At 42.6% G+C, this 23,951-nt stretch overlaps 1 protein-coding gene and 1 long non-coding RNA gene across 2 annotated transcripts; both read right to left on the reverse strand.

The window, feature by feature from the left end:
- Nucleotides 1–172: 172 nt before the first annotated feature.
- Nucleotides 173–729, reverse strand: LOC111589523 (uncharacterized). The gene is made up of 2 exons (XM_023300334.1): nt 348–729; nt 173–275 (listed from the first exon to the last, which is right to left on the reverse strand). The coding sequence occupies exons 1-2, from the start codon at nt 675–677 to the stop codon at nt 189–191; spliced, it is 417 nt and encodes a 138-aa protein (XP_023156102.1). The 5' UTR covers nt 678–729; the 3' UTR covers nt 173–188.
- Nucleotides 730–15,149: 14,420 nt separating this feature from the next.
- On the reverse strand, nt 15,150–15,962 carry LOC111589553 (uncharacterized). The gene is made up of 2 exons (XR_002748631.2): nt 15,543–15,962; nt 15,150–15,439 (listed from the first exon to the last, which is right to left on the reverse strand). It is a non-coding gene; the product is annotated as an uncharacterized lncRNA (long non-coding RNA).
- Nucleotides 15,963–23,951: the final 7,989 nt, after the last annotated feature.

The following is a 23,951-nucleotide window of genomic DNA, read 5'->3' on the forward strand; positions in this document are numbered from 1 at the left end:
TCGCCAAATGCTGAAATTTTTGTTTGAGACAAGTTTAAAACTTGGAAAGCCAATACTGAAATGTCATATGCTTCAAGGTATAAAATAATTACATTAGGGGTGTCCTTGAAAAGTACCTGAAGCAGCAGTAACCTGTGATTTAATGTGGTGTCCTTTGTCTCTAACCCATTCAGCTATAAATGGTACACCTATGTAAACTCTACTTTTTCCGAGTTCTCTTGCTGCTTGCTGGACATAAATATAACCAATGGTGTGAAGCATAGCCTCGCCAAATGCTGAAATTTTTGTTTGAGACAAGTTAAAGAGCTAAAACAATTACATCGATGCTGCATCACAGAAATGCATACCTTCTGAAGCTTTTCTTCTAATTGCTCATTTAACTTGCTCCTCTCAGATTTTCTCTGGTTAGAGGCAGTCTTCACAGCAAGTTGAATCTGCAAGAGCCTACTCTGTACCCGTCTTTTCTCAGATTCAAGCAGCCCCAATCGTCTCTTCTCACCAGCATTACACTTCTGTATTGCAGATTGTACACGCTCCCTGTACTTGTTTTCCCAAGTCAGCCTTTGCATAAAGTACCTTTTTGTCCTCTCCTCCAATGCAGCCTGCCTCTGCAAACGATCATGCATTAGTTGCATACGATTGTTCTCAGCCTTTTGAACCCTTATGCACTCAAACATGAACTTTGTTTCATCGTTATTTTATTTTATCCATAAGTATTAGTTCGCACAGAAAAAGCATACCATTTCTATCAGAAACATATTAGCTTGGGATAAACCTATACATCCACGTTGATTTAAAGTTGGTAGTGCTTGCATGGTTTAGATAGTTCATATTGGTATCTAGAACTAATTGTTATCAACTTTATGCACTCGTGGAATGGTTAAAGGTTACCCTGCATTTCCACTGTAACTGTGTAGTTCTAATTCTTGGTCAATATCATTTTTCTATAACTAATTGTCTTTACTTAATTTAATGTTGTCTTATACCGAATGTACAGAGGACCAAATTCTTGGTAGAGTTGATGAAGTACCAGGAGAATGAATGTAATGACAATATTCCAGAAAAAATACAAAAGATTATTAAGCGCATCAGTGTTTAGTTGGCTTTAGATATATGTGATTTTATTTGCAAATACTCGAGTTTAGGATAAGAAACAAAGATTCAGAATTTTTGCTCTCACTTGTTATTTCCGTCCTTTTGGTATGAATTTTAATGTATATTCACGTTTGATTGTAAATTGATTTGTATAATTTATAAGATTGTGATCCATAATATATGTTACTTGTTTTTATGTAATCATTGTGCATGAATAATTTGCGTGCCGTCGCAACGCACGGACACTTGACTATAAGAACAGAAGCATAGAAAGGAAATAATTATAAAATCATTTGACTCACGAGGCATACTTCCAACAGCATGGACCAGAGCTTGTGGACAGTGAAGCACATCACAACCATTTGTGACTGGTGAACTGAATATTTAGTTCTTAGGCATTATTTACCAAGAAACTGATCCTAGCTCAGTTGATGGGTGGTGTGGATGTCATGGTTCTTAAGGCGGTATGGCGAGACAAGAAATTGGCCATCGCCTGGACGCCTAGGCGAGGTAGGCGAGCAAGGCGCCTCGGATTGCTTGAGAGCCTGGACGCCTAGGCGACGCCTTTAAAAACTGATGGATGTACACCCCCACCAACCAGGTTCAAGTTTTTTTTATCTCGAACCTGGGTGCGTATTTCTTATTATCTACAATGCCGCCTAGTTCCTACTTGGCTGGTCAAGTTTTTCCTTAGGCAATTTCAGCAACAAAGTAAGATTTCAAGTCAACAATAGCTTTATCTAGAAAATGAATACCCTTTAATAGTTACATACATAGTACATACCTGGTAGGACCAAGGGGCAAGTATTTAGCCCTTGGAACAAAACAGAATAAGGAAACAAAATCAAGAAGCCTCTCATGGGTTTCATAAAGTTTCTTGAGTTCCTCATCACTCCATTCCTGTTTGTTGTTATCATGCTGGCGAATATCTCTGCAAAAATAAGAGAGAAAAAGAACAAAAAATGAGGCCACGTCAAGACATTTTATAGAGAACCCATTACCCCCTACTTACACATGCCCCCCACACACACTATAAACTCGTATTCAAATATGTATCAGGAAGGGGGGGTGTTCAACAGAGCAGGGCCCTGTTTGGGGAAACTGTAGCTTCTCCAAAAGCATCTCTTGGAGAGCTGGGAAGCTGCTCTGAGGGAGCTTCACTGTTTTTAGTACAAATACAGCTTTTGAAGCTTTTACCAGCTTGAAGAAGCTGCGCTGTTTGGGGGGAGCTTCTAGCTTTTCTTTTGGAGAAGCAAAAGCTACCAGAAGCTCCCCAAAACAGGACCCAGGACAGTCACTGAATTGCCAAACAACTCTTGAGGGTCCTTGTATATATTATATAAGTCACCTTTTAGGCTTATAAATTGTACAAATTTGGCTTATCAGAGAGAAGATGGTACATGACAAGAATAGTCTAGAGATAACTGATGATGGCAAAGTAGTAATGCACAAGATAAACTTCAGGTGACAAATCAATACTAAAAAAACTATTACACCTTTGCCAGTATTATGCAGAAGAGATAAATAATGATATTTGAATGAGAATATATGGCTAGCTACATACAGTTTTGGATAGCTCACTACCCATCTCCATGGTTCGCAAGCACAAAGGAATTATTTCAGTTTGCAGCAAAAAACTGATGACTTCAGTATCATCAACCTGCATTATTACCAAAAGGAAAAATAATATTCTCATTTACAGAAGTAGTATTTTTAGAACAAACAGGTACTTATTATGTTATATGTATTTTTTAATAAAATGAAGGGAACATGCCAAAAGGTAGCATATATGATGTTACTGGTGTATTGTAAATTGACATTAAAATAACATGTCAATGCAACAAATAACAAAGCTGCTATTTTGTCTTGTGATTTGTCTCAGGTAACAATGTAACTATCATGCTATGTTCAGATTCTCCATAGTCAATTTCATTATTCAATTAAACTGAAGGCAAATAAATTGGATGCATTGTATTGTGCTAATTATATAGCAGTACACGAGAACCTGACGAGTGGCCAGGCCACGAACTGCAATGTTGCAACGCTCTTCTTCGCATGCACACTGAATAGATGGTTTTCCAAGCTCCCTTTGGCCATGAACTCGTACACGAGAAGCAATTCATAGTACCTTAACTGATCCAATTGAATAACCTTGGATGCAACCTACTAATCCAATTGAATAACTTATTGGGCAGAGAGCAGCAGTTAGTCAATCAGTAGTCAGACAGTGCAAAAATGTTGTTCTGAAAAATAATAAATGGGAGAGGGAAAAGAGACAGACCATTCACAGGCTTGTTGCTAAGGTAATGAGCTCCATCGGATTGGGAGCACCCTCCTTTTCCTCCAGCATGAGAATCCGCCTTCTACGAGAAGAGGTCTACCACACCAAATCTATGAAAACAGAGTCAAGATCTCAGAGAAATTTTTGCCCCAAAACAATTGGAATGTAGGGGAAAACGAACATGGACAGAGTAGCACTTTGGCAATTACTCGTCAGACATTGTTGAATACTGCACATCTAAGATTGAAACAACACATAATCACATGGTCACATGTATACCAGAGACAACACCCTTTCTCACCAGCAACACAGATTACTCAATATTAGTACCCTTCATAACCATAATCTGTTCGAAGCTACTTTGGCAGCCGAATGTTGGGAGAAACATAATTTTGAATTTTTGACGTAGCAACATAAAGCAATGTACAAGCATATGGATGTAGCAGGACAATCACAATGAAATAAATCAAATAATTAATGAGTTCCTCTTGCTCAGGAATCAAGGAGTGGGATTAGTAAAAATAATGGTTAAAATGCCTTGTGTTCTCCATAAATCAATTATGTGGCCTACCTATCCATTAAGGTACATCCTGCCAAGTGCCAATTGTTTTCTACCTAACCAATAAACATGCGTCAGGTTAAATAATCAGCACTCTAAGTAACTGGCAATAATAGCGTTACCTTACACAACATGGGTTTGTAGTTGTATTTACTGGAGCAGCAAAAGAACACTGTCCAACTTCTACAGTATATGTAGTTTACTAATATTGAGCCCCAACACCAACCAAACTACATAGTTGAAAGCATCAGGAGACTATCATCGTACAAATTATACTGCCAGTTAACTCTTACATTCACATGAAAATATATTGAAATTGCAACACTCAAATACATGCATCCTAGCCAACATCTCCTAAACACATATAGCTAACAGCAATCCATCGCATCAAAATAACTCGTTCACCATGCCAATCCGATCCGAACCAATCAGGAAACTAAAATGTAACTATCACATGGGAGGGGAGGTCGGGGATTCGCTTACCCTTGCTGGCGCTGATGAGGAAGTAACCATCGGGTGTGACGGAGCTGTAGAAGAGATCCACCACCGGCCGTGAGTCACCGAGGCACACCAGCGGGATCGCCACCTTCTTCTCCAGTGAGATACTCATACTAATGTTACAAAAAAGGCAGACAACCCACAACACCCACTTGTGCACTTAATTGTCATTTTCTTAACTGAAATGATGCATTGGTACTAAATTTAAAACCTAAGATGTTCCATATTCGAAACTGAATACAATAATGGCCCGTAGGTTCAGATTTCTATTCAAAACTGTAGTAAGACCACATAGCACTTGCCTATATTACAGTACTGCAAAAACTTACCCCACAACATTTACGAAGCAATCGTTGCCCGAAGTGATCACCCTCATAACACCTTCCATTTTGACTGGCCTACAGGAATTGTTGAAAGAAAACACTGCAAGATTCATTTCCCCTTGGTGTGCCCAGCAGTTGCCGCTACACGATCATTGCCACCATGGAGGAGTGGAAGTTGCTGTACGGGTCTCACGACCGCTTTACCACCACGAACCCTCTATGCACCTGCTCCTCCGTCGTTGACACCACCATGGCTGAGGTGGTCGACAACAATGGAGATCGACTTGGTTCGGCCGACAGGTCGCGGCGCAAGGAGGCAACAAACAAGTCCTTGTCAATGGCGCCATTCACGACCAGCAGTGCGCGGCTGGACGAGCCTTGGTCGTCGCCTGCAGGAGACGAGTAGTAGGATGAGGATGCGACGTCGGTGCTGTTGCAGGTGGAGCAGAGCAGCGAGCTCGGGCGGAACATCCGCGCCAGCCGGTGTCCTGGAGGCGACTGCTGCTTCTCCCGTCGACGACAGGCGAAGATGATGTTTACAGAGGGCCTCAATGAGTCGGCGTCAACTGGATCTAGCAGGACACGGACTCCCAGGCCCCGCACCCACTCCGCCACGATGGCCGGGGAAGCGAGCGCCGGGGTCCGGGGAAGCGAGCGCCGTGGCGAGCATCGCGGACGCAGGGCAGAGAGGGAGATGGATGGCGGCAGTTGCGCGGGGGCGGGCGGGGGCACGACCTCGCATCTCCAACCTTGGGGGCGGGGATCGGGCGCCGGGGACCGGGGAAGCGAGCGCCGTGGCGAGCATCGCGGACGCAGGGCAGAGAGGGAGATGGATGGCGGCGGTTGCGCGGGGGCGGGCGGGGGCACGACCTCGCATCTCCAACCTCGGGGGCGGGGATCGGGCGGTGGGATCGGACGACTGGCGGCGGTGGGGGATCGAGCGGTTGGTGATCGAACGGTTGAAATTGCAGAACAATGGAATGGACGGTTGAGGTTGCAGGATGGCAGAACGGCAGAACGGCAGGAGGCAGACTACTATTACACTCTTAATAGGTAGTATAGATATAGCACTAAGTTAGATATTATTTCTAACTATCTCGTTGGTTTTCGTTGCAGTCGGCGTCACATGGTGGCAGGCCTTGCTCCACCTTCTCGGCCTATGCTATGGCCCATAAGGGTAAGGCGACGTCCGATGTCACCTACAACCCGGATGATGGGCCCGAGGCCTACACCAACCCCGCCGTCTACAGCCGCCTCCATGACTACACCGCCATGGCGCAGGAGGTCCATGGCCCAGACTATGATCCAAGCACCGAGCCGATCGACCCCGATGTGCTCATGAGGGTCGGAGGAGGCAAGAGACATGGGCGGTACTGGATTGCCGACGGGGCAATCAACTCGTCCTCCACTCCCACTCTGTCTCAGGTGAGAGCAAGGAGCACATGCTCGAGTCCAGCCATACGACCTCAGCACGACAGCTCACAGCATCGCATACAGCAACTCAAGGTTAGTGCTTCTGTAACTCGTCCTTCCTTGAGTTATATACCTACTCTTTGAGTTACTATAACGTTGGCTTGTAATATTACAGACCCAACTAGAAGAAGAGAGGAGGGAACATCACGAGATGGAGGCGAGGATGATGGTGTGTCGTAGATCGCTCGGCGGAGCGCCGGGCAGATCATCAGAGGATGGCGGAGATGTTCCAGTACATGCAGAGCCTTGGCGCCGCACAGGGCATCGCTCCGCCACCTCCATTGTTCCCTCTAGTTGACCCTGCTCTCTTCCACACTCCTGTGAGTATCAAAATTGTAGTTAGATTTTTGTAATGCATCTGGTATAACACATGCAATCTCTTCTCTGTGCAGGGCCAATCTGGGGCGGCATCCAACAACCCTCCGGAAGGGTTCAGCCCAACGCAGCCTCGGTCAAACCGCCCACCTCCATGAGTGTTGTGTTTTCATTGTTTTAGACTTCAGAACTTATGTATAATACTTATGTTTGTGTTTGATACTTATGTGAGAGCTTGCGACGTTTGAGACTTATGTTTGTGTTTAATACTTGTGTTGAACACTTATGTTTGTGATGGATATTTATGTTTGTGGTGACGGTTTTATGTTTGTGTTGGCTATTTATGTTTGTGATGATATCTGTGATGTATATATGTGATATATATGTGATATCTTCTGTTTGTGTGGATGGAATACAAAAAACAAATAAAAAAGGTATATACTGGTCACTTTGCCGAGTGTAACACTCGGCAAAGAGGCGCTTTGCCGAGTGTCAGGGTCATAACACTCGGCAAAGAGCACAGACCTGGGCACCGGTTTAGGTTCTTTGCCGAGTGTTATGTCGTTGACACTCGGCAAAGAGGTCAGCTTTGCCGAGTGCCGCACAGAACACTCGGCAAAGAGCCTGACATGGGGACCCTCCCTGGCGGGCTCTTTGCCGAGTGTCCCAAGTGGCACTCGGCAAAGATGGATTCTTTGCCGAGTGCTGCCGGGCAGACACTCGGCAAAGCCGCCGTCTCCGTCACCCGGCGCCGTAACGGCTGCTTTTCTTTGCTGAGTGCTCTCTGGCACTCGGCAAACCGCTTTGCCGAGTGCCCGAGAAAAAGCACTCGGCAAAGAAGGCTTTGCCGATGCACTGTTTGCCGAGTGTTTTTAAGGCTTCGCCGAGTGCTTCAGGCACTTGGCAAAGCGATTGATTCCGGTAGTGTATCTATCATGGAATGAATATATGTAGATGTGATTGTCGGCCATCGTGCTGTTGATATATGCGTGGATGTCAACCATCGTGTTGCTGCTTTTATTTGCAGGTTTTGGACACCTCCCCGTGCAGGGGAGGTGCTGTCGAATTTTTTTTGATAGGCTTCTGTTAATTTTTTAGAGGATCGAGAACCGTGAGTGGATTTACACGGACCGTGTAGGAAGAAATGATGTCACCCCTGAATGGATTAGAAAGACCGATGGTTTCGTGGAACGAGCGTATGGCGAAGCTGCTAAAGGAGTGAGTCTAGTCCCATGCCCGTGCAGCAAATGTGCCAATCGGAAAAGAAAATCAAAGAAGTCCATGGTAGAACATATTTGGAAGAATGGATTTACGCCGGGCTATACTCGGTGGATATTTCATGGTGAAGCGCATCGTACGAGAGAGGAGGTGCTGAGACAACACGTCGAGCATTATGATGCCGATGCGGGGGTAGAGGATATGTTGAACGACTATCACGAGGCACAATACGTCGGAGGATGTACGGATGACGAGCCAGAGCCAACTGCAAAGGCGTTCTACGACATGTTTGACGCGGCACTGTCACACCCGGTTTTGGAAGGTAAACCGAATGCGAACCATGTACGTGCCAGGATCAGAAATTCACGTACACAATGATTACATAAATGACTCATCATAGCACAATGCTTCGAATAACAATAAAGAGTAAGTAATAATATGAAAGACTAGAGTCATTTACATAATATAATCAAAGTACACAGAATAGAAACGTACCCAACGTAAATAAACCCACCACAGGCAGCTGACTGGGGGAAGTCGCTAGCCTAATACTCGAACTCGCCGAAGTCCTGGAACTCTTGGAGATCTACCTCGGCGCCTTCTTCTTTACCTGAGCATAGATTGCACCAAAGGCAACCTGGTGTTTTGTGAAAGCAAGGGTGAGTACACATCAACGTACTCAGCAAATGTCCCGTTTGGCTGAGGTGGACAAGCTTTATGTGGGGTTAAGCTCAAGCAGTTGCTTTTAGTTGGTCATGTATTTATTATTAGTGGGAGCCAAGTTTTAGCAATAACCAACCCGTGAACCATTTTCTCATCGAGGAACATCATTATCATCATCGAACCAAAACCATAAATAAAACCATTGTATCTCGAACCATCTGTATCTCTAATCAAAGAGGATCCCAAGGCTGCTCATAACCATGAGCACGACTGATATATCAGTTTCTAATCCTCTGCAGAGGTCGCACACTTTACCGACGAGTCATGATTCCCTTTTTGCCAGGGGAAAGCTAATCCCCATTGACCACTACCTAGGTGGCCTGACAGGGTATCACTACATAGCCTTTACAAAGACTCCCCTGGTGCATAGCTGCTCGTTAGGTTTCGCCAGTCATACAAATGCAGTACTGAGAGCACCTAGAGGGGGGGTGAATAGGTGATCCTGTAAAAACTTGAAACTTAATCCACAAAACTTGATTAGGAGTTAGCACAATTAAGCCAAATGGCTAGAGAAGAGTCTTTGCAAGACACGATAACCACAAGACGATCAATCATAGATAGACACAGTGGTTTATCCCGTGGTTCGGCCAAGTTCAACACTTGCCTACTCCACGTTGTGGTGTCCCAACGGACGAGGGTTGCAATCAACCCCTCTCAAGCGGTCCAAAGACCCACTTGAATACCACGGTGTTTTGCTTTGCTTTACTATATCCCGTTTGCGAGGAATCTCCACAACTTGGAGCCTCTCGCCCTTACACTTTGATGTTCACAAAGAAGCACGGAGTAAGGGAGAAACGAGCAACGCACACAAGACACAAAATAAGAGCGACAACACGCACACAAGTCGCAACAAGAGCTCACAACACAACTCAGCGAGTTCACAACTCAAATGGAGCTCTAATTGCTATTGCAAGGAATCAAATGCGCGGAATCGAAGTCTTGGTGTTTAGGAATGCTTTGAGAATGCTTGGTATACTCCTCCATGCGCCTAGGGGTCCCTTTTATAGCCCCAAGGCAGCTAGGAGCCGTTGAGTGCATTCCAGGAAGGCAATTCTTGCCTTCTGTCGCCTGGCGCACCGGACAGTCCGGTGCACCACCGGACACTGTCCGGTGCGGATCTCCTTCCTTATTTGGCGAAGCCGACCGTTGGCACTTTGGAGCCGTTGGCGCACCGGACACTGTCCGGTGCACACCGGACAGTCCAGTGCCCCCCCTTCCGACCGTTGGCTCGGCCACGTGTCTCGCGCGGATCGCGCGACCGACCGTTGGCCCGGCCGACCATTGGCTCACCGGACAGTCCGGTGCACACCGGACAGTCCGGTGAATTATAGCCGTACGCCGTTAATCACTTCCCGAGAGCAGCAAGTTCGCCTGAGTCAGCCTGGCGCACCGGACACTGTCCGGTGCACCACCGGACAGTCCGGTGCACCGAGACAGAGCTGACTTTGGCTGAACAAAGCCATCCTTAGTTTCAACTTGATTTTTCCTGTTTCCAGCACTTAGACACAATACATTAGTCTCTAAAACAATGTACTAAGTCTGAGAAACATACCTTTATACTTGATTTGTACTTTGTCCACCATTTAACACTTAGGCACTTGTGTTGGACACTAAATCACCAAAATACATAGAAATGGCCCAAGGGCACATTTCCCTTTCAATCTCCCCCTTTTTGGTGATTTATGCCAACACAACATAAAGCAAGTAGAACAAGTGCAAAATCACTTCAAATAAGAACTCAAAATTGTTTTGATTCAAATTTGACATATATGGATCATTCTTTGCCACCACTTGGTTTGTTTTTGCAAATCAAACTCAATTTCCTATCTCTAAGTCAAACACACATGTTGAAACATAAAGAGAGATATTTCATGAGAAATTGATCAAGGATTCAAAAACTCCCCCTTTTTCCCATAATTAAGCCATTCTCCCCACAAGAGGCCATCTTTTGACAATAAGAGACAATAAGAGTTTTTTGACAAACCAAAAGCTCTATTCTACTATTTTCAAAATTCTCAAGTGGTAGCTGATCCATTTCTTGCTTTGGCCTTATTTTCTCCCCCTTTGGCATCAAGCACCAAAACGGGATCAATCTTGGCCCTTTAACCCCATTGCCTCACCAAAATCTTCAACTAAGAGTAAAAAGGCAATAAGAGCATGGAGATGAACTTGGAGTTAGTTACTCTTTCATTGGAGTGCAGTGGAAGTCTTGCATGGTCCAAGTCCACCTTTTCCCTTTCAAACCTCCTTTGAGACTAAATTAAGCAAACTCAAGCATACAGTTAGTCTCAAAGGGTCAAGTTGTAGCACATCTCCCCCTAAATTTGTGCATCACTTGCAAATGGACTTGTGAGGTCCGGGGAGTGCTTATACAACTTGAGCACCATAAATAAACAACAAAATGTATTAAGGAACATGACCAAGGCATAAACACATGTATGCTATAAATCAATCCAGGTTCCGCGAATCTAAGACATTTAGCTCACTACGCAACTTGCAAAAGGTCTGCTCATCTAAAGGCTTAGTAAAGATATCGGCTAGCTGGTTCTCGGTGCTAACATGAAACACTTCGATATCCCCCTTTTGCTGGTGGTCTCTCAAAAAGTGATACCGGATGTCTACGTGCTTTGTGCGGCTGTGTTCAACAGGATTATCCGCCATGCAGATAGCACTCTCATTATCACATAGGAGTGGGACTTTGCTCAGAGTGTAGCCAAAGTCCTGGAGGGTTTGCCTCATCCAAAGTAGTTGCGCGCAACACTGTCCTGCGGCAACGTACTCGGCCTCAGCGGTGGATAGGGCAACAGAAGTTTGTTTCTTAGAACTCCATGACACCAGGGACCTTCCTAAGAATTGGCACGTCCCTGATGTACTCTTCCTATCGACCTTACATCCAGCATAGTCGGAGTCTGAATATCCAATCAAGTCAAAGGTAGACCCCTTTGGATACCAGATCCCGAAGCAAGGCGTAGCAACTAAATATCTAAGAATTTGCTTCACGGCCACTAAGTGACACTCCCTTGGATCAGATTGAAATCTAGCACACATGCATACACTAAGCATAATATCCGGTCTACTAGCACATAAATAAAGTAAAGACCCTATCATAGACCCGTATGCTTTTTGATCAATGGACTTACCTCCTTTGTTGAGGTCGGTGTGTCCGTTAGTTCCCATTGGAGTCTTTGCGGGCTTGGCGTCCTTCATCCCGAACCGCTTGATCAAGTCTTGCGTGTACTTCGTTTGGGAGATGAAGGTCCCATCCTTGAGTTGCCTCACTTGGAATCCAAGGAAGTAGCTTAACTCGCCCATCATCGACATCTCAAACTTTTGAGTCATCACCCTGCTAAACTCTTCACAAGACTTTTGATTAGTAGAACCAAATATTATATCATCTACATAAATTTGGCACACAAAAAGATCACCATCACAAGTCTTAGTAAAAAGAGTTGGATCGGCTTTCCCAACCTTGAAAGCATTAGCAATTAAAAGTCTCTAAGGCATTCATACCATGCTCTTGAGGCTTGCTTAAGTCCATAGAGCACCTTAGAGAGCTTACACACGTGGTCGGGGTACCGTTCATCCTCGAAGCCAGGGGGTTACTCCACGTACACCTCCTCCTTGATTGGCCCGTTGAGGAAAGCGCTCTTCACATCCATTTGGAACAACCTGAAAGAATGGTGAGCGGCATATGCTAGCAAAATGCGAATGGACTCTAGCCTAGCCACAGGAGCAAAAGTCTCCTCAAAGTCCAAACCTGCGACTTGGGCATAACCTTTTGCCACAAGTCTAGCCTTGTTCCTTGTCACCACCCCGTGCTCGTCTTGTTTGTTGCGAAACACCCACTTGGTTCCCACAACATTTTGCTTGGGATGAGGCACCAATGTCCAAACTTCATTTCTCTTGAAGTTGTTGAGCTCCTCCTGCATGGCCAATACCCAGTCCAGATCTAGCAAGGCCTCCTCTACCCTGAAAGGCTCAATAGAAGAGACGAAGGAGTAATGCTCACAAAAATTAACTAATCGAGACCGAGTAGTTACTCCCTTGCTAATGTCACCCAAAATCTGGTCGACGGGATGATCCCTTTGAATCATCGCTCGAACTTGGGTTGGAGGTGCCGGTTGTGCTTCTTCCTCCATTACATGATCATCTTGTGCTCCCCCTTGATCACACGCCTCCTCTTGATGAACCTGTTCATCTTCTTGAGTTGGGGGATGCACCATTGTTGAGGAAGAAGGTTGATCTTGCTCCTTTTGTTCCATTGGCCTCACATCTCCAATCGCCATGGTGCGCATTGCGGCCGTTGGAACGTCTTCTTCATCTATATCATCAAGATCAACAACTTGCTCTCTTGGAGAGCCATTAGTCTCATCAAATACAACGTCGCTAGAGACTTCAACCAAACCCGATGATTTGTTGAAGACCCTATACGCCTTTGTATTTGAGTCATAACCTAACAAAAACCCTTCTACCGCTTTGGGAGCAAATTTGGAATTCCTACCCTTCTTCACTAGAATGTAGCATTTACTCCCAAAAACTCAGAAATACGAAACATTGGGTTTGTTACCGGTTAGTAGCTCATACGAAGTCTTCTTGAGGAGGCGATGGAGGTAGACCCGGTTGATGGCGTGGCAAGTCTTGTTCACGGCTTCCGACCAAAAGCGCTCGGGGGTCTTGAACTCTCCAAGCATCGTCCTCGCCATGTCTATAAGCGTCCTGTTCTTCCTCTCTACCACACCATTTTGCTGTGGTGTGTAGGGAGCGGAGAACTCGTGCTTGATTCCTTCCTCCTCAAGATACTCCTCCACTTGAAGATTCTTGAACTCGGACCCATTGTCGCTCCTTATCTTCTTCACCTTGAGCTCAAACTCGTTTTGAGCTCTCCTTAGGAAGCGCTTGAGGGTCCCTTGGGTTTCAGATTTATCCTGCAAAAAGAATACCCAAGTGAAGCGGGGAAAATCATCAACTATAACAAGACCATACTTACTTCCTCCTATGCTTAGATAGGCGACGGGTCCGAAGAGGTCCATATGAAGTAACTCCATGGGTCTTGATGTTGTCATCACATTTTTGGCGTGATGAGAGCTTCCCACCTGTTTCCCTGCTTGACAAGCTGCACAAGGTCTATCTTTTTCGAAAGTAACATTAGTTAGACCTATCACGTGTTCTCCCTTTAGAAGCTTGTGAAGGTTCTTCATCCCCACATGTGCTAAGCGGCGATGCCACAGCCAGCCCATGCTAGTCTTAGCAATTAAGCATGCATCTAGACCGGCCTCCTCTTTTGCAAAATAAACTAAATAGAGTTTGTCGTCTAATACACCTTTAAAAGCTAATGAACCATCACTTCTTCTAAAGACAGACACATCTACATTAGTGAATAGACAATTATATCCCATTTTACATAGTTGACTTACAGATAACAAATTGTATCCAAGCGACTCAACTAAGAACACATTAGAAATAGAGTGCTCGGATGAAATAGCAATTTTTCCTAACCCTTTCACCTTGCCTTGGTTCCCATCACCGAATATGATTGAATCTTGGGGATCCTTGTTCTTGACGTAGGAAGAGAACATCCTCTTTTCCCCTGTCATGTGGTTTGTGCATCCGCTGTCGATAATCCAGCTTGAGCCCCCGGATGCATAAACCTGCAAGGCAAATTTAGGCTTGGGTCTTAGGTACCCAACTCATGTTGGGTCCTACAAGGTTAGTCACAATAGCCTTAGGGACCCAAATGCAAGTCTTGTCTCCCTTACATTTGGCCCCTAATTTCCTAGCAATCACTTTCCTATCCTTTCTACAAATCGCAAATGAAGCATTGCAAGCATGATAAATTGTAGAAGGTTCATTTATTATTTTCCTAGAAACATGAACAACATTTCCTCTAGGCATGTGATTAATAACATTTCTCCTAGCTAAATTCCTATCATGCATAATAGAAGAACTAGAAGCAACCATGGCATGAGAATCAAAAGCATCATAACTTCTATTACCATTCATAGAATGTCTCCTATCATGATACATGAAGGCATGGTTCTTTTTAGCACTACTAGCCATAGGGGCCTTCCCTTTCTCCTTGGCGGAGATGGAAGCCTTATGGCTTGTTACGTTCTTGAGTTCTCTCTTGAAGCCAAGACCATCCTTAATTAATGGGGTGTCTACCAATCGTGTAGGCATCCCTTGCAAATTTTAGCTTGTCAAATTCACTCTTGCTAGTATTAAGTTGGGCATTAAGACTAGCCACTTCATTATTTACTAGGTATATGCCCGTGCGTTGCAACGGGACACTTATACACGGATATGTCATTGTTTAGTGATGCTATCAAAAAATAACTCAACAATCATAACAAGTGAGTTTATCTAGGTAATGAGTGACAAAAATCAACCATGCACCAAATATTAAAGGATCTAACTATGTATTAATGAAGATAAGATGCTGGGATTAAACCATCATAGTTGAGATAGAAAGCACCAACCTCACTTGTTATTTGGTGCATGGCTGATTTTGCTCTAAACAAGCATGGCCTCTCTTGTCACTCCTAATCATGTTACTGGTAGCAGAGATTAAGTAGTCCGGGAACACCGTCAGTTTGATGTATATATATAAACCATACAGACAATAGAAAAACTGATTCGCACGGTTTCATGCTAAAAAAATCCTCGATAATCTATACAGATGTTTCATTTCGCCTGTGGTTTTTCTGCTACACATTCAGAATCGCAACTCACCGGTCACCGCTGTTACAGCATCCACCCAACACATCTATGCACACTATCATCCTAAGAACTACTTAAGCAATTACACAACAGGCTCACAATTGCAGCCCCAGGTTGAGGCGCGACGGATCAAAGGCAACACGACCCCCCCGGCACACACACAACGTTATCAATCAGCCGTATGTGTCTGCATCTGATTCACCACCAGTTGAGCCACATGTGGGAACATCATTGGTCCTGAAAAAAGAAAGACACACAAAGGTCATGAACTTTGAACTAAAATGGTCATGAGAAATGGAACATTAACCGTACAAGTGTAGTTAAGAGTCTGGTTTGGCACCTGGAACATCATTGAAACCATTCGCAGTTTGCTGCATGCCTGGGTGCCCGTGAAGATTATTGGGGCTGCCCTTCATCTCAAGGGTACGTTCAGCTCGGTTTATCGAAATTGGTTGTAGTGATCCACATTGCTGGCTTGCTAATGCTTCGGAACTCATCCACTATGTTGTGCTGGTAGAAGCATATGGCGTAGCATCTGGCTGAGATCCCGCCAAATGGCTTCCGTCGTTGCCAGCACAGGCCTCGGTGGCAGGAGGGCTGCTCATAGATGGCTGCTCACCTGAAGCTGTTGTACGGTCTTGCGGTGTCGTTGTTTCGCGGCTCCAGGCCTACAATATCTTGTTTCCCATTTGGCGACAGAAAACTTTCCAAGCATCTGTTGATACCACGTCCTCTATGTAACCCCCATGGCCGGTGAGGTCTGAAAGAAATACCCTTGGAAGAGTCATGGATCTAGAGGTGGTCAACATGGATGTCTAAGATTCCGCCAGACATCTCACTCCCAAATGCAAGAGCGGCTCTGAAAGATGATAGAAGTGGTAAGCCTCCTAAAGGCAATGCTATACCTGTCCCATCTGTTTTTCAGCGAGATAACTTCATGGCTGACAATTATGGTGTTGTCCTTGATACATAAGTTTGAATATGAATTTGGAGCAAGAACGGATAATTAGTGGGATGAGTAAAAACTTCTTGACATCGCTGTCTAGTGCATTTTAAGAGTTACAAAGTAAGAGTGGTTCAGATTATTTGTTAAGCATATGGGGCAACAGTTAGGGCATATTATTCAGGTTTTGATGCTACCAAGTACAACAAGAAATGGAAAAGGAGAATCAGTTTTCTTCAGAGATCAAGATGTTTTTTGCTGCATTCAGAACTAAATCACTAAATAATACCAGCCTACCATCAAGAATGAATTCAAATATCTATGCTGTAAGAAAATAAATAATAAAAAGGTCCATTCAGCCTAGAAAAAAAATCATACCTGGAACTATGCCATCAGTGAGTGGAGCGTCCAGCAAGGTCTCAATCGTCACATTGTGGACCTTTACATTACTGGAGAATACAAAGACACTATGCTTTAGTACAGATGTAGCTAATATTCACCAAACCACACCTTATGCACAGAGCTAAGTTAATTGCGTTGCACCTCAGTACACCAGATGTATGCTCTAGGCTGGTGAATTTAAGAACGTCAAGTTTGAGATCACATATATAAACATTATCTGCAATGCCGTGGAAAAACATGTTTAACCAAAATAGTCATCCAGGTGATGTGATTATGGTAAGAAACAAAATAAAAGCACTAATATGTTGGCACCTTTGTCTTGAATGTCTGCCTATTTCTTCAACCATAGATTCCATATCTTCAAAATCATAAGCCTCTGCAAAGGTGAAGATCTAGAACAAATTTGCAAGAGAATAAATTTAACTGTACCTCGTTGTCTGTGGTTGCTGCCTTCACAAATTCTTCATGGTCTGCTCCCTGCCAAAAATATGGATATGAGTGAGGACTGGATATGAGTGAGCACAAATTGAACATATGCCAAAGTTTATTACTTTATTCCACAAGTTTTTACATTTCGAGCAAACTAAAACTTGAAAACGATACATTTTTTCCGCATCTAGCATTTCATAACGCATCAGTACCTCAAAATTCTTGAATAGACCAATAACAAAGGTCATGTCCTTTTTGAGGAACTCCTCAGCTGAATCCTTAGACTGAAGCCTAATGATTGGCACACAAGTCTTCTTTCTTACCCAAGTAACTATGGCGTCCCTATCAACATGAGATGCATATAATTCAAGTCAATTGGTCAGACACATGAAAGGGCACTCCAGCAGACGATAGATCAGTAATAACATAACGAAAAGAGACAAGAGAAAGCAAAGCAGCGTCCTCACTTGGTGTGGAGGCCATATCTTGTTTTGTACAGGTGATCGAAGATTGAGTGTCGCTAACCGTAAAAGGTAGTGCTTTAGCAAAAGAAGCACAACAACACCAACGTTTCTGTAACAAAACATACACACTTTAGCTCCACATTTTCAATGCAAGAAATAAGTAGCCACATATGGCATCATCAGTTCATCACTGCTCATGTGACTACATTTTGAATGCAGGAAATAGGTAGCCACATGTGACCATATATTCTAGTGGAATGCTAACCTCTATTTTTTTTAAAAAAAGGTATTTGAATCCAACACTGACACCTGAATTTACAAAGACCACACGAGCAAAAGCAAGAAAAAATGTATTTTAGTTGTTGTCAAATAATTGTCGATCCAAATTGCAACTCAACATCCCAAGCGTTGTGGTGGATCAAAGTCTTCCCGCCGTTCCATTATAAGCTAATCAAATAAGCTACATCGAAGTTATGCCTCATCCGATCATTTGCCCACAATACCCAAATGGGGCATTGAAGCATTCACATGGGCATAAACTGCTACTCGGTTCATGGCGTTAACATCACAGTCAACAGGACGTAGCTGAGTTGAAAGGAACAAAAATATCTCCATGAATTGTACTATTTTAGACTAACCTAAAAACAATTGTATAAAAGGGGGGCAACAGAAAAAACATACACAATAGAGCAAGGAGGTGGGTCAGTGTAAAATCTAAAACATTATACTCAAGGCATGATTAACATCTCTTTCTTAAAACAAAAAATGTGTAATATTGTATCCATATTCAAAATACCACTTGTAAATGACAAAAGGAGAAACATAAGGATAAAACTGCTAATGAAAAGAATTACCAGCCCTTCAAATTTCTCAAGGCACATACAAAATGAAATGTGACATGGTACTTCTCAATAATGGGACAAAGAAAACAGAACGAGAAGCAACTGGTAAGTAAATCCAGTCATTGGAGTTAAATTTGCAAATATAGGTTTCATGTTTTGTTACTAATCATGGTAAGTCTAACATAACGCCAAACAAGCCTAAATATTCTCAGTAGCACCGATTGCAAGTTACACATCCTGTCACATTAACCACTTATCCAAAATTAAGGTGACTATTTTCTTCTTAGACATCATAGGTTCGTTTAATGAAAAGACTCCAATAGATTATCAGTCAGAAAAGTCTAACCATAGATATTGTTACTAAAATGGCGATCAAAAGCTACTAATACTGTGTTTGACTATCAAATTGCAAGTTACACGTTGCGCAAATAATAATTCACAGGTCGAACAGAGATCGCTACAGTTGAGTACTTTGACGTCGATGTCCTTGAGGTTGGTGTGAAGCCACTCGGCCGAAAAATGCCTAGGTTGAAGCCCTTGTCAAGTTCATAATAGGCATGCACCACCTGCCAAGGTTAGCTGAATTCTTAGTACTTGGTTATCTGACATCCGTCCCTTTTGGAAGTAGTCTCCTGGGAGTTTAGTTATTACTTGGCTACCTCTGGTCTTGACAAAGGGCAATTAGAGTTAAATTAATCTGCCACTGTGAATTGGTCTAACAATCTGTGGACAACTACATTGATGTTTGGACTGTAAGACTACATACCATGTGGGAAGTGGCTCTTAACTTTTGGTCAATATAGTTATTGTTTTCTGAACCATGGGAAGCTAATGCACATAAAATTCAGAGTTTCTACATACCTGCATTTGAAAACAGTCTATAAAAAGGTCCATTCATTTTTAAAATGTTGACCTCTTAATCTTTTCTGAAGTTTGTTGTTGAAGTAGAACACGGTGGTGGTAGTACTATTAGTATCTTCTGCACAGAATGACACATGATTTAATTTCTACAAAATTACTGCACTTATTCATGTTTAGGAGTACAGACAACTACTTGTGATTCTTTAGTACAAAGGGAAATTAATTCACATTCTTTGAGCTAGGTTATTGTAGCCTACAAATTCTATTGGAGAAAGAATTCTCAAACCTGGTAATCATATGGCAGCGAGCACTGAGCAGGGGGAAAAGGTTTCTAGATGGGTAAACATGTTTTTTGGTAGCTAAGATGTTCATTAGCTATGATGACTATTTAAGTTGTCATTGCTAATCTTGAGTTTTATCCTTCGAAACTATGTTTTTCTAAGGCAATTGTTTATGCATCGATCTACGGTATAGACCAGTGCTGGAAAATAGCCGAACGAAGATGGTCATATCATCTCTAAAGGGCTGAGAAGAAAGTGGAGTTACCGAGGTACATCAGCATCATTTGTGTCGGCATCAGCACTATCATCTTCATCATGTCCACCTCTGAAAAGTTTTCTAGCAGTTTGCTTGGCGGGGAATTTGTGAGTTCTGGACGTAAGTTGTTTTTAGGACATATATTTAGTATCTCACACAATATGGGATTAAGAGAAAGCAATCCTTCATGACATTCATTATATACCTTAGCAACTTCAAGCACAATACGACCAAGATCCGAATGCTTCCTGACATAATGTCGAACCTCATGTGCTCCATCAAAGTATGAGTTGTTCGTTAACCCAGTAATCTGCCAAGGTAACATGAGTACGCATAAAAAATTAGTAAACCAGTTTTTTTAAAGCTGGCTAATAAAATCAGCGGCAGGCAGATGTTTACTACAGTTCTGCTTGTGTGAGATTGTATAACATTATAACGTATAAATACACATGAGATATAACACAGTACTGGTACAGATTTGCAACAAAATCACTGAACAGTGAACATATAACTTGGTCAATTTGATATGACAATATGTACTGGGAAATTGCTATGAAAAAGAGAACTATTATATGTGCTAAATACACGATCAACTGGTTTCTTAGTATCGTCACAACAGAAGTTCTCTCCCTTGGCAGCTTAGAAGTTAAGATATAGTCATCATGGCTAACAACCAGCTTGTAATCAGGATATGGCTGATAAGAATACCAAAATATAATTAAAAATTGTAAGCAATTATCTTAAGAAAGAATATTGAAACAGAACTCAAGGGACAAACACTCACGGTTACTTCACAACAAGGAACAACAATTAAAAAGTGCTCATTCACTACATTGTGCCTGGCATGCGATGGCATGAAGTCAATAATTTACTCTTTAATTGAAGCATACATCGTGCCACAATAGTAGATTAGAAGATAAGATAAACGAAAAAGTAACTTGTTTGGTAAATTTAACTGTTTGTTGGCAATCAGTTGTCACTTTTATATTTATAGAGTGGCTAGTCTCTCCTTTTGTAATGCGAAGTCAAGCCATACAAATGTATACTTTCGTACAACTGTTCAGCTAGAAACCCAATCTCTGAATAGAGTACATGTTATTTTCTCCTGAATAGGAAGATGCCCTTTTCTATTCAGCCAAACTTTGCCAAATAAACAACTATAGCACTGTAGTTAACGTCTAATTCTTTCATGACTCCCTCTTTTTATAACTGCATGAATGTATACTAGTCAGCACTTACTCTAGGTATTTAGTTCCTCTCGTGCTCCACCTTTCTCTTCATATAAAATATGAATGGAAAGTTGAGCTCCTCCATTTTCTCCACGAGAGATTCGGCCTTCTCAATCATCAAAACTTTGGAGTAAGAATTGAGAAGAGCGTGATACCTAAAATAAGTCTTGGAAGTTTCTGGGAGGTCCAAAAAGTACTTCCTGGCAGCAGCGACGCATCTCGATTTAGCAATGAGATCCAAGAGGATTGCTTGATCACTGACAGTAGGATTCATGCCGCTTCTCACCATAACTTCAGAAAGCTGCATCAATAAACAAAAGAGAGAAAGGATCCATATGAACTCTGCCAATCAAATTCAGAATAGTCACAAGAAAATAACCAAGTTTCAATATTACTTAATGCTTTCGATCTGAATGTTCGCTTTATGAAGAAAACTGCATGTAAATATAAGGAAACAAGAATATTTCAAATCAAACAGTGATGGGCAATAGATAGCATCTATGATTAAGCAAACAATGGTACACATCAGCCAACCTGTCCTTCTTAAACTGGCAATCACCAAAAGCTCTTGATACTTCAATACGACCTTGTAATCTTCCATTAGAACCTACAGAACCTCCAACCTTTGTAACAACACAAGGTTAAAAGTACCATTCTGAGATGGCATCCCTGGCCGGATCGCAGGTGAACTAGAGCTTGTCCTCCATGGGTGCGCGGAAGAAGATGAGCCCTGTCTCACGCACCGCGTCGAGGAGCTTCCAAGAACTATCCTGAATAAGATTATATACAAAGTCATTTACATTAAACTAACATTCTTAGATGAGGGAATGAAGAAAATGTGAAATAAAGCATCACTACATTCATTAACAAAAGATAAGCAGGTTCAACAACAAAAGTCAAGCTTCACTGATGTTGCATATAGATTGGTAATTTTTCATGCTCATTGTGCATATGGTATTACAGTTATGGTATTCACAAGAAAGGACAAAAACAAATATGTTTGCAGCGCATAAGGATGGGAACATGCATCTTTTCTTGGCATATTGCACACAAGTCACCAACAGCAACCACATGAAATAGAACACAAAGATGTGTTGAAGGATCTAATCTGGAATGCATATCCTGTAATATCTCCTCCTGCAAAAGGTGGTGACAGAAAATATCCCAACGATAAGGAACTGGTACGGTAAGATAGAAAAGTAACTACAAAAAGTGGTTAGTTCAATTCCATCAATTCAACTTCAGCTCAAAGCAACTGTGGCGTCGCTGGCCAGTTCATGAGATAAAAAAACTCAGTTGAAGGGGAAAAATAGGCATGCTTAGTTAACAAGGAGAACACAAATAAATCCACATAAACATTGAAAAAATTGTATGCATTGAATACGCCTCCTGGTAACTACCTGAACATTTAAAAAATCCACATGCTTAGAACTGGATAGAATGAAAATGAAGTGGTGGGTGAAACAAATAAATGAGAAGGACTTTAATTGATTTGTTTACAGGGCAGAAGAACCTGACCGACTTTTCCATATAAGCTTAAGCATGTTTGTGTATATCTCATCAAACCTAGCTCTGTGTAGCCCTATAAACAGATCATAACTGGGGGCAAGGGGAGGACCATTTACTTTGTAAGGAAGGCATCATCGACAACGACAGAGCTGTCAAAGAGGGGGCACCATCCCAAGGAGCATGCCCTTGGTCGCCGCTATTTCCTCTCTTCTCCCCTCCACATGAACGAAACAGCAGCAACCTCCAGCACCCTTATTGGTTGCAAAATCTGAGAGTGCAAATATCGATTAATCCTTGAGTGGCATTGTATCAGTATATCTCATGATTTGCTGGTTTAGTCATTCTCTATCAAGTGTGAACTTTACAACACCGCTAACTATACCTTGTAGTGGTCATGTTTCTCAAAGAACATGTTCCACAGGAACAAGCAGAACGGAGCAATACCTGTACCGGTGGCAAGCTGAAAGAAAATTGACAATCATGACTATAAGTAAAATTTGACTGTCGTTAGTGTAAGGGTAAGGTACTCGACTTGAGTCAGCTCTGAATCTTACCATTACAATGGTGGAGCCCGCACGAGATCGGAACAGACAGGAGGATGATCGTCGTCGGAGGTTGGACGGAAAGAGTTTTTTCTTTGATGCCTATATACAAACTAATCAGCGCCTTATATCTACAGTGCCCATAACTGATTCCCTAACAAATTAACAACTTATCCTAAGCTCCCCTAGCTCTAATCAGTCGACTATTTGCTATCCTTGTGCCACACCCTAATTAGTGTCAGGACCGTGCAGTTCGTCTTGGCCTTGCTGCTGTGGCTTGCTGCTCCTAGCCTTGCTGTTGTGGCTATAGGTGTGGCCCACAAAGGCATCGACAACAGGCTCGTGCAACGGTACTTCAGAGGAAAAGAAACAATAGGAACAAGAACATCTACATATTGGAACTTCTCGAACGCCTTCATGATGCAAATTGTTTCAATGCATCCTCAAAATTTAAAACATGTCCATCTATTAGACTAAAATAATGGCATGATTGATCACACAAACAAGAGAAATATTACTGCCAAGCATCTCATGAAGTGTCTGGCTCTCAATTGTAATTCGAACAAGAACAACAGACTTACGCTTGATAATAAGAAAAGATAAATCAAGCAGCCTTAAAAGAAATATGAGAAGTAATTAAAACTTGAAAGATTCAAAGTAGATCAGAGTTGCAATTGGTAAAAATAATGGCTCTGTTCCAATTTCTTATACCACATATCATGTTCTCAGCACGGGCCAAGAGGGAATAATAGCATCGAATAGTGGTCAAAGATAAATATTAGCTACACATTCATGCAATAAATTACTGCCCCAGCATGGGACGATATTGAAATGCAGAAAACAAATAGTTTTCACAAGATTCTGGTGTTATGAATCGATGGTTTGAGGAGAAGCAGTTGCTAAATCCAGATGCAAAATAACGCCTGAGCATCCCGAAAATGTGGAGAAAATTACCTCAAGAACAGAAAGAAAGAAAAAACTACCCAAGTTT

The sequence above is a fragment of the Zea mays genome, chromosome 6 (assembly GCF_902167145.1).
Source record: "Zea mays cultivar B73 chromosome 6, Zm-B73-REFERENCE-NAM-5.0, whole genome shotgun sequence".
Taxonomy (NCBI): Eukaryota; Viridiplantae; Streptophyta; class Magnoliopsida; order Poales; family Poaceae; genus Zea; species Zea mays.